The 10,539-nt window shown below is 56.7% G+C and overlaps 1 protein-coding gene across 1 annotated transcript; it reads left to right on the forward strand.

Moving 5' to 3' along the window:
- Window positions 1-313: 313 nt before the first annotated feature.
- PRDX3 (peroxiredoxin 3) lies at window positions 314-9,066 on the forward strand. Its single transcript, XM_002718686.6, has 7 exons — window positions 314-371; window positions 979-1,105; window positions 4,433-4,574; window positions 5,498-5,633; window positions 6,492-6,595; window positions 7,753-7,918; window positions 8,271-9,066. The coding sequence occupies exons 1-7, from the start codon at window positions 336-338 to the stop codon at window positions 8,322-8,324; spliced, it is 765 nt and encodes a 254-aa protein (XP_002718732.2). The 5' UTR covers window positions 314-335; the 3' UTR covers window positions 8,325-9,066.
- Window positions 9,067-10,539: the final 1,473 nt, after the last annotated feature.

Raw genomic sequence — 10,539 nt, forward strand, 5'->3', positions numbered from 1 at the left:
GGAAAGGGATCACTTCACAGAAAGCGGAGGGTCCCCACGCCAGGTCCACAGGCAGAATCAGTGGGAAATACGGAAATAACCCCTGGCTGTCCGCCCGGAGGTCTCCTCAGCACGCGCGGACCGCTAGGAAGACAGCGTTCGGAATCCACGGCACGGAAGGCAATGTTCCGGCGAGATCAGCAAACGCAGGGCGGGGGCGGCTCCCGGGGCTGACTCGCCCCGCCCACCAGCCCCCGCCCCGCCCCTAGACCACGCCCCCACGCGAAGTCCCGCCCCCGCAAGGTCCCTCCTTCCCCGCGTCTCCGGCCGTCCCGCTGCTCCCGCGTGCACTGAAGATGGCGGCTGCTGTGGCTAGGTTGCTCCGGGCCCCGGTGAGTGCTGCGGAGGGGGACCGGCGGGGGTACGTCGCGGTGGCTCCGGGAGCTGCTTCCCGGAGAGGACCGCGCGGCCGTGCGCCCGCGGGGTGTTCGCTGCCCCTGGAAGGAGTGGACAGGGACTGACCCGCAGGCCGCCCCGGGCAGGCCCCGTGCGCCTGCGCAGGCCGCTCTTGCGCGGCGCCCCCAGCTCGGAGCGGCCGTCCGCTGTCCAGTGTCCACGGCGCTCACGGAGGGCGGCCTCGCGTCTGCGACCCGCTTTCCTCTCCGTCCGCGGAGGCGTCGCTGGGCTGGATGGGCAGGGGTGACGGACGGCCTTCGTCCGTGTCGGGGTCCGCGCCTGCCCGCGCTCCCGGGGACCGACCTTTGCTCTGCGGGCCTGCTCGCCGCGGGTCCCGGAGGGGGGCGCCGCAGGTGCTGCTGGGGAGGGCTGCACCCCGGCTCGGGCCTGAGCCCTCCGGTCTTAGTTGTTGAGGGAGCAGAGGGACAGTTATCCATGCCCTTAGAGTGTGGGATGGGGTGGGGGTGGGGGCTGGCATTTGGTTCAAGGTCGCTGGCCCTGGTCACCATGCCTGAAACACTCACGCCCCGCGTTTCTCTGCAGCTCGCCCGGCACGTGGGCGCCGTTCCTCGGGGCAGGCTTGCCTCTGCAGCCCCTAGGCCTGCCGCTTCCGGAACACTGTGCTTGACACACATCTTGCGGTCTGGAGCAAAACTCGCCTTCAGCACCAGTAAGTGCTGTGCCTTGCGTGGCCTCAGGCAGAGGCAGCCATACTCCCGGGCCCTGCCTTAGGCTCCCCGGGGCAGCTCGGGACCACAGCACTGCCCCGGTCCCACCCGGGACAAGGGAAGGCAGTCTGGGGGGGACACCAGGCTGCAGTGGCTTTTAAAGGCTGGTTAGGTGATTGCCAGGCGCTGTCAGAGTAAGCCGGGGTCGGGGGTGAACTGCCCTTGTTAATCCCGTGTTGAGTGGCATGGCGGGGCACCCTTCTGGGCTTGCTGTGTGTGGCGGGGGTGAGGGGAGGGCTGCCCGTGAGACCCGGGGGTGCAGATGCCGGATGCGAGCTGAGCGACTCCGAGCTCTTCCTGGGATATGCAGTCACCCAGGATGTGGCTTTGCCAAGGTCGGCCTCAGATAAAATTCCTGCCCTGGATCTGGCTCATTTATGATGCAGTCTGGGGGGAGGTGGGCTTCAGCAGTCTTCGTGAAAGGTTCCGAGAAGTTTCACTAACTTCCATGGAGCTTTGAAAGGTTTCTTACACTGTCAGGCGTCCCTAATCCCAAAGTCAGAAGCTGTTTGGGTGAGAACATGACAGCACAAGGGAGCATCTCCCTCCGTGAAACTAGTTTGTTCATGCACGAAATTGTTAAGACTGTCGTCCGGGGCCAGGCTTGTAGTGAGTGATCAAGCCACGGCTTGGATGCCCATGTTCCGTGCTGGAGATCCTGGGTTCGAGTCCCGGCTCCGCTCCCAAGTGCAGGTTCCTGTCATTGTGCACCCCTAGAGGCAGCAAGCAGTGGCTCAAGTGACAATACCTCCATCCGTGTGGGAGCCCCACGCTGTTCCTGGCTCATGGCTGGAGCCCAGCCCAGTCCCAGATGTTGTGGGCATTTGGGGAGTGAACCCGCTGATGGGAGATAGCTCTCTTTCTCTTGTGTCTTGTCTCTCTCTGTGCCTTCTCGATAAATAAAAATGAAAAAAAAAAATACAAAAACCCTATTGCATTACAGGAACTTCAGGCTAGTGTGTGTAAGATACACATGAAAAGTAAATGGATTGTGTGTTCGGACCTGGGTCCCACCCGCAACATGGCCTATTTTGTCTGTGCAGACGTTTTGAGCCCCAACCACTTCTGCCAAGCAGATGTAATAAAGGGTACTTGCCTGTAAAGTGTTGACGGGCCACAGGACAGCGCCGTGGCAGAGAGGATAAAGCCCCCATCTCCAATGCCGGCGTCTGTTCCTGCTGTACCACTTCTGATCCAGCTCCCTGCTAATGGCCTGGGAAAGCAGTGGAAGATGGCCCAAATGCTTGGGTCCCTGCCATACCCACGTGGGAGACCTGGAAGAAGCTCCTGGCTTTGGCCTGGCCCAGCCCTGGCTGCTGTGGCCATCTGGGGAGTGAGCCAGCAGATGGAGGTTCTCTCTCCCTCTCCATCTCTCTCTGTAACTCTTTCAAATAAATGAATAAAAGAAGAAAAGCGTTGGCCGCCCAGGGGTCTCCACTGGTCCTGACCCCCTGCCCCGACCCGCGCCATCGGTTTCTGTTCCTGGCCATGCCACGCACTGTGATGTGGGACCTCTGTTGGACCTGCACATCCCCTGCATCCATTCCTTCCTTCCTGTTCTCTCTGCCCGCCCCTCCCCTCGACACCGCGCTCTCGGAGATAACGGAAATCACCTGGCGGCCTTGCCGCCCCCTGCTCCTCCCTCCCTCCCTCCCTCCCCGGTCTAATCTTCCTGGAAACAGCTGGCTGCTATCTCCTGCTCCTGCGTCAGACCCCGCCGCGGGGCCCTGTGATCTCAGCAGCCTGGCCTTGGCCCAGCACGCCTGCCTCGTCTGCCCGCTTCGCCTTCCTGGCAGGCACCTTTCCTCCGTGCCATTCGTCCCATCTCACCCAGACTGAATCTGAAGCACAGTCAAGTTCTTCAAAGTTAACTATTTGAGGAGTTAGAGAGACACACAAAGAGAGCTCCAGTTTGCTGGTCGCTCCGGGTACCGGCAGCCGCTGGGACTGGGCCGGCTCAAGCCGGGAGCCAGGAACTCGGTGCCGGTCTTCATGTGCTTGGTGGGAACTCAGCCGCTTGAACCATCTCTGCTGCCTGGAGTCGGGGACCAGGGAGGGTGGAATCCAGGCGTTCCCAGCGGGACACAAAGTGCAACAGAGTATCTTTTTTTTTTTTAAGATTTATGTTATGTTATTTGAAAGGCACAGTTACGGGGAGAGAGGAGGAGCTCTTCCATCTGCTGGTTCACTTGCCAAATGGCTGCAACAGCCAGGGCTGGCCAGGCCAAAACCGGGAGCGTGGAACTCTATCCAGGTCTCCATGTGGGTGGCAGGGGCCCAAGTACTTGGGCCACCTTCCACTGCTTTCCCAGGAGCATTGGCAGGGAGCAGGATTGGAAGTGGAGCAGCCAGGACTCGAACCAGTGTTCCTGTAGGATGCCAGCATCACAGGTGGTAGTTTAACCCTCTGTGCCTCAGCCTGGCTGAGGAACAAACTCTGTAAGAGAGTTTGGTTTTTTGCTTGTTTGTTTTTTAAAAGATTTATTTATTTGAAAGACTTAAACCTCCCATCTACTGCTTCACTCCCCAGATGGCTGCAGTGGCCAGCACTGGGCCAGGCTGAAGCCAGGAGCTTCTTCCAGGTCTCCCACGTGGGTGCAGGGGCCCAAGCACTTGGGCCATCTTCACTGCCTTCCCAGGCCATAGCAGGGAGCTGGATTGGAAGTGGAGCAGCCAGGACACAGACAGGCACCCATATAGGATTCCGGTGTTACATGTAGCAACTTTACCCGCCGGGCCACAGCGCCAGCCCCTGCAGGAGCATCTTAGCTGCTAGGCCACACGTCTGCCCCCTGGGGAACCAGAGCTGGATGAATTCTCCAGCCTCATTTCTTAATTCCATCTTTATTATCTTTTTTGTTCTCGTTTACAAGATTCATTTTTGTTTATTTGAAAGGCAGAGTTAGAGGAGGAGAAACAGAAATTTTCCATCTGCTGTTCACTCCCCAGATGGCCACAAACCCCCGAAGCCCGAAGCCGGGACCTCCATGCTGATCTCCCACATGGGGGCAGGAACTTCCTGCTGCTTTCCCCGGGTGTGCACTGGTGGGCAGGTGCATTAGAAGCGGAGCTGAGACTCCCACTGGGCACTCTGAGCTGGGATGCTTATGTCCCAAGGGCGCCTTCGCTGCTGTGCCAGCACCCACCCTGTAGCTGACTCTCTTAACTGATTGATGCTAGTAGACAATTATCAGGAAAGGTTAAATGCAGTCACAAAGCTGCTTGGTGTAGCGAATGATAACGTGCACGGGTGGGTCTCTGCCTTCCAGGTCCCTCGCACCGCGCTCCCGCAGTCACCCAGCCCGCGCCCTATTTCAAGGGCACAGCCGTCGTCAACGGCGAGTTCAAAGACCTAAGCCTCGATGACTTCAAGGGGAAGTACTTGGTGCTGTTCTTCTACCCTCTGGATTTGTGAGTGTCCTTTGACGTTGCTGCACGCACAGCGCCACTGCCCGCCTGACTCCGTCACTCTGCCTGACTCTTACTGCTGGCGGCCTGCTTGCTCAGCTGCTGCCTGGGACATCTGCCTGCCATATCAGAGTACCTGTCAGTTTGAGTCCAGGCTGCTCCACTTCTGATTCAGCTTCCTGTTAATATGCCTGGGAAGGCAGCAGAAGATGGCCCAAGTGCTTGGGTTCCTGCCACCCATATGGGAGACCCGAATAGGGTTTCTGGCTCCTGGCTCAATCCTTGGCCAGCCTTGGCTGTTGCAGCCGTTTGGGGAATGAACCAGCAGACAGAAGGGCCTGTTTCTCTGTCTCTGTGTGTCTGTCTCTTTCTGCCTTTCAAATAATCTTTTTTAAAAAAAAAAGGATAATGAATTTTTTTCATAAAGCTACTTTACTTTTCTAAGTGTTTATCTGGAAGGCAGAGGGAAAACAGAACGAAATCCCCTATCCCTTGGTTCACTCCCCAAATGCCTGCAATGGGCTGGGTTGGTGCTGGGAGCTGAGAACTCAGCCAGGTCTCCCATGTGGGTGACAGGGACTCAACTACTTGAGCCTCACCACTGCCCCTGGGGTCTGCACAGGGAGCAGAACGGGACTCGAACCCGGTGCTCTGATACGGGTGCAGGCATCTCCAGGTGGTGTCTTAACTGCTGTGCCATACCCACTCCAAGCTACTTTAGTTCAATATAATTTGTTTTGTTCTTAGGACGCGTCCTAATTTTGATGTAGTTCCTTAAACAGGGGATAAAGGACAGTGGTGCGACTAGAATGCAGTGAGGCCGGTAGCCACTTTGCCTGTCTCACTCCTGGTCTTAGACGACTGCTTGTTCACATCTTACATCTCACTCTGAAGCTCTGCTGAGAATTACTCTCCTTCCTCCCCAGCACCTTTGTGTGTCCTACAGAAATTGTCGCTTTTAGTGACAAAGCCAATGAGTTTCACGATGTGAACTGTGAAGTTGTCGCCGTCTCTGTGGATTCCCACTTTAGCCATCTCGCCTGGATCAACACACCACGGAAGGTATGGCATCGCACGCGGGCCTTTGCCCTTGGGATCAGAGAAACGAGAGAGACCGTGCAAAGCACGGTTAGTTGTTTGAAAGGCAGAGAGACCTAGAGGGAGAGTCAGGGGTCTTCTGTCCGCTGGTTCACTCCCCAGATAACTGTAACAGCCAGGGCTGGGCCAGGCGGAAGCCAGGGGCTCCATCTGGGCCTCGCACATGGGTGGCAGGAGCCCAAGCACTTAGGCCGTCCTCCGCTGTCTCCCACAGCATTAGCAGGGAGCTGGCTTCGAAACAGAGTCAGGACTGGGTTCCAGCACTCTGATCTGGGGTGTGGACATCTCAGGCAGATGCCTACCCCAGAGTGCATATTCGGAGAAAACCGTGCGTGGATTTCAGAATAAGCTGGTTTTTTTCTGTCATTTTCTATGAACTTTTTGAAGTACCTCCTGTTGCCTGCCAACTATACTTGCACTTCCTACTGGACAACAGCAGTAGAGACAGGCTCAGCAGGGCGGCGAGACGGCTGGGCCATCCCTCTGCAGACCCTGGGTGGCTCAGAGGATCAAAGCGATTTCTTGTCATCGCTCTTCCACGTCTGTGTTTGAGAAATTAGTTCGCTTTAGGAATTACGTTAGCCGCTTTCATTCCTGCCTCTGCCCTTACTTGACCTTGGGGGGCCTCAGTTGCCCCTCTATAAATTGGGGGTGGTTATTTGGTCTACTTCAGGACGGCTGCAGGGAGGAAGTGAGCTAAACAGAGTGGAGAGCGGAGCCCGCCCGCTGTCCGTGCCCACGTCCCGTCACTCGCCGCCCTGACCGTGGGCCTGGAGCACCACCGTGTGGGAGTGTGACAGCCCCTGTTTGCATTTCTCTCAGAGCGGCGGTTTGGGCCACATGAACATCGCGCTCCTGTCGGACTTAACCAAGCAGATAGCCCGGGACTATGGCGTGCTGTTGGAGGGCCCCGGGCTCGCTCTGAGGTGAGACCCCCTTCCCTGAGAGCTGCTCAGGTGCTTCCTGGAGGCCCCAGAAAGTCCATCTCCTGAGGCATTGTTGGTGGACGTGTAATACCACGCTCCTTATGGGGTCAGGGCAGCCTTTGGGCGCCGTGTTCGGGCACGTGCGCAGAGTGTCACTGCTCGATGTGGGCAGCCTCTCCTTCGCTCTCCTGTGTGCAGCCCACCGGCCCCTCTCTCCCAGTTCTGTACACACCCATGCTAGGTGGTTGTGCGCTGTAGTTACCCCACTGTGCCGTGCAACACAGCGGCCTGTGACTCCTGAGTGTTTGGTGCCTGCTACCCAGCACCCGCCCGCCCCCCGGCCTCGTCCTCACTGTTCAGAGTCACCTGCTCTCCTCTTGGGTCCTCTCTGGAGTTCCAGCACGAGGCGTGGAGCTTTTTGCCTGAGAGGAGATTGCCCTGCAGAGTTGGTGGTGGCGGGGGAGGCGTTGCTGTTCGCCCCCGGGGTGCTCTTCTCTGTGGGTCCTCGCCGATCCTGCAGTTACACCCCTGCCAGTTGCAATATTGTGGCGGCTAGCACTGGGCTTCTGGAAGCCAGGGAACTGTTTCGTCCCAGCTCTCCTCTGCCCTGCAGACTCCAGCTGGCTCCGCCCTCCAGGCACAGGTGCCAGGACCAGTGAGGCCTCAGAGCCCAGCCCCACTCCCCCAGGTGGTAACACGGACACAATGACCTCTGACCCTGTGGCCTGGTGGGCCACTGCCTTACTAGGTGATGGGCTTGGCTTCCTGCTGCAGATCTTCCTGTGGGATTTTTCCTCTTCGTTGCCCGAGAACTCATTCACTTGCGAAATATTTCTGAACCACAGATAGTGCACCATCTCTGTCCCTTCGCCCTTGCTCGTGGCTTCTTGCCAGGATTTGACCCCATAGCCCAAAGCGTGCATCCCAACCACGGAGAGGCAGGGTAACCATGCCCCCTGCGGTTTCGTGGACTTGACCATAATGTATGTTCCCCCGGTGACCCGGTCCAGTCCTGCCTTTGTTAAAGTGTCCGCCGGCAGTGAGACACAGAGCCGCCTCCGGTACAGCCGAGGGAGTCCCGTGTTGAGCGCTGGGGCGGCCTGGTCTCCGCCCTGTTCTGGTGCTGCCGGGGTTCTCACGGGTCCGTTCTGCTGCAGAGGCCTCTTCATAATTGACCCCAATGGGATCATCAAGCACCTGAGCGTCAACGACCTCCCAGTGGGCCGGAGCGTGGAGGAGACCCTGCGCCTGGTGAAGGCCTTCCAGTATGTGGAGACCCACGGGGAGGTCTGCCCAGCGAACTGGACGCCAGAGTCTCCCACGGTGAGGTTTCGCTCTTGTTTCCCAGAAGCGGCAGGACCCCGCAGAGGGCCCAGGTCCTCTGTGGGGGCTGTTGGCCTGGGGTGTCTGCAGCAGGGGGCTTCCCTTAGCAGCAGGGTGCAGGCCAGGTGCAGGTGGGTGTAGCCATGGGGGTTGAATGGGTGTGAGGGGCCCACCAGGGACCAGGCAGGCTGTTAATGTAACTTTCATCCATGTGTTTGAAAAGAAACAAAACAATCTTAGAGACTTAAAAGAACTTCAGGTTAAAACTTGGGAGCTTTCAGCTTAACTTTTGAGACTATTTTATCCTAAAGTCATTGTTACCCATGCAGCTAATGTCTTTTCATATTTTCAGATCAAGCCGCATCCAACCGCATCCAAGGAGTACTTTGAGAAGGTCAATCAGTAGCTTCTCCCACGTGCACCTGCACCTTCTCAGCCCAGAAGACACCCACAGCCCACAGCCGGAGTCCACTTGTAGCATTTCAAAGGTGATTGATTGTAGAAGGCAAAAGAACAGTTACGCTTATTGTGATAAATAATTACCCTGAATGTTTTGCTTCTGTAACGCTGGCTAAGGTAGGGGTGGTTAGCTGCTGACACGAGGAGCCCGCACCGGCACGCTGGAGGGCCAGCCTGTGCCTGCAGAACCCTCATTTGCCTGCTTCTTAGCGTCTTCCATTAGGAGAGCACTGTTCGTAGCCTGGCTCATAGCTTCGTGTGCGTCACAGGGGCACGAGCCCTGGGAGCTTCTGACCAAGGGTCCTGGGATTTTCTTCCTGAATTTCTTTGCAGTAAGCTGATTTTTTTTTTAAAGACATCAAAGATTCTTTTCAGCAGCAGGAGTCTAATGTATCTTGCAATGCTGTGCTCCCGAAGGTGATGGAAACACGTGAATCATGTTAAAAGCCGCGGCGGCAGGCAGAGTGGCCTAACCGACCACGCGTGGCCCCCAGCCCTGAGACTTGTGGTTTGTGGAGCTGCTTTACCGGCTTTGTTCTTTAGCTGACTTATTTACCTACATTTCTGGATACTGATGAAGTGTAATTATAAAAAGATATTTATTGAATCCAGGGGTGGCATTTTGAAATCATGGTAATTCTCTCTTGAAGTATTCAACATAAAATACATAATAAACATATTTTAAAATATTTGTGTTTTTAGTACCTTTACCTGTTGAGACAGCTTATTCTGAGGCTGTACTTCTCCTGGGATGGCGTCACTGGGTACTTTCCACGGGAGCCACAGAGGCCCCCAGATGCTGGCTGCACACTCCAGGCACACAGGCAGACGCGGGCACACGATTCAGCTATTTCAGGAAGTCCCTGCCTGCCTGCCGAGTGCCAGGCCCGTGCTGTTTTGGAGGCCCTGTCTTACGTGCGCACGTCCAGAGGGAACCACACCCTGTAGCACAGTGCGGGTGGGGCACAGGGTAGTGAGGGTTCCAGGGACTTCTCCCCGGTCCATTTTCTCATCTTCCCGGGGAGTGAACTAGCATGTTGAAGATACCTCTTCCTTGCTCTGCCTTTCAAATAAGTTAAACAACACTTGATTTCTGCCGCCTTTCCTGTACATTTACAGTCAATGAAGACACAAAGGGTTTTGATGAGGCTCACGAGAGAACAGGCAGAAAGGGAGGGAGATGGGAATTTAAAAGACTTCAGGCAGAGGGCATGGCCAGTGCAAAGGTCCTGAGGCGAGAGTAAGCTTGAGGGGCTAGGGCTGTGCCATTGTAGGTTAAGCCGTTCCCTGCAGTGGCAGCATCCCACATAGCACCTGTTGATGTCCCAGCTGCTCCTCTTCAAATCCAGCTCCCTGCTGGTTGCCTGGGAAAGCAGCAGAAGGTGGCCCAAGTGCTTGGGCCTCTACCACCCATGTGTGAGACCCGGAAGGAGCTCCTGGCTTTGACCTGGCCCAGCCCTGGCTGTTGTGGCTACCTGAGGAGTGAACCAGCCAATGGAAGATGTCTCAGTAACTCTTGAGTTTCAAATAAATAAACCTTAAAAAAAAAAAAAATGAGCCCGAGGGTCCCAAGTGGGGAAGCAGAGAGGCCAGCTGAGGTGGATTTGAGACAAACTTGAGGGCAGAGGCAACAGAACAAGGCAGTGTGCTAAATCGCAGAGTGGTGGGAACCCTGAGAAGGGGGCGGGTGACCCAGCTGTGGGGGAGGAGCCGAGCTCTGGAAGGCTGGAGAACAGTGAGCCAGGTGAACCAAGAGAATGTAGGAGCAGGAGGTCACTGGGCCTGGAGAAGACCCTGAGCTGGCTGCAGGTTGCTGGAGGGGCCGGCTGTTGGTGTCCAGCACTGTCAGTCCCGCCTCCCCCATATTCTGTCTGCTTTGATCCTCAGCAAGACCCGGATGTGTGCAGCTACTGTCTGCATTTTACAGATGAGAAGACAGACGTGGAGATGTAGACTTGCCAGGGTCACACACTAAACGGTGCGCTAGCGTCCCCAGCCCAGGGCTCCAGAGGCCCCCAGAATACCCTAAGTACACGTTGCCTTCTGTGAATCCAAATGCACACAGACAACCCCCATCCACCCCTGTTCTGGGGGAGGGGCGAGGGGAGGAGGGAAGGCTCATTTTCCTCTACCACAGCCCTCACTTGGGGTCAGGCATTTAG

This window comes from Oryctolagus cuniculus, chromosome 15, assembly GCF_051225735.1.
Source record: "Oryctolagus cuniculus isolate XC-2025 breed Fujian yellow rabbit chromosome 15, ASM5122573v1, whole genome shotgun sequence".
In the NCBI taxonomy this organism is placed as follows: Eukaryota; Metazoa; Chordata; class Mammalia; order Lagomorpha; family Leporidae; genus Oryctolagus; species Oryctolagus cuniculus.

Excerpts from the sequence above, each read along its gene's own strand:
- PRDX3 (XM_002718686.6), top strand. The coding sequence starts at position 336 with ATGGCGGCTGCTGTGGCTAGGTTGCTCCGGGCCCCG. Across the intron at positions 372-978 it reads CTAGGTTGCTCCGGGCCCCG|CTCGCCCGGCACGTGGGCGC; the intron begins GTGAGTGCTGCG and ends GTTTCTCTGCAG. Across the intron at positions 4,575-5,497 it reads TTCTTCTACCCTCTGGATTT|CACCTTTGTGTGTCCTACAG; the intron begins GTGAGTGTCCTT and ends CTTCCTCCCCAG.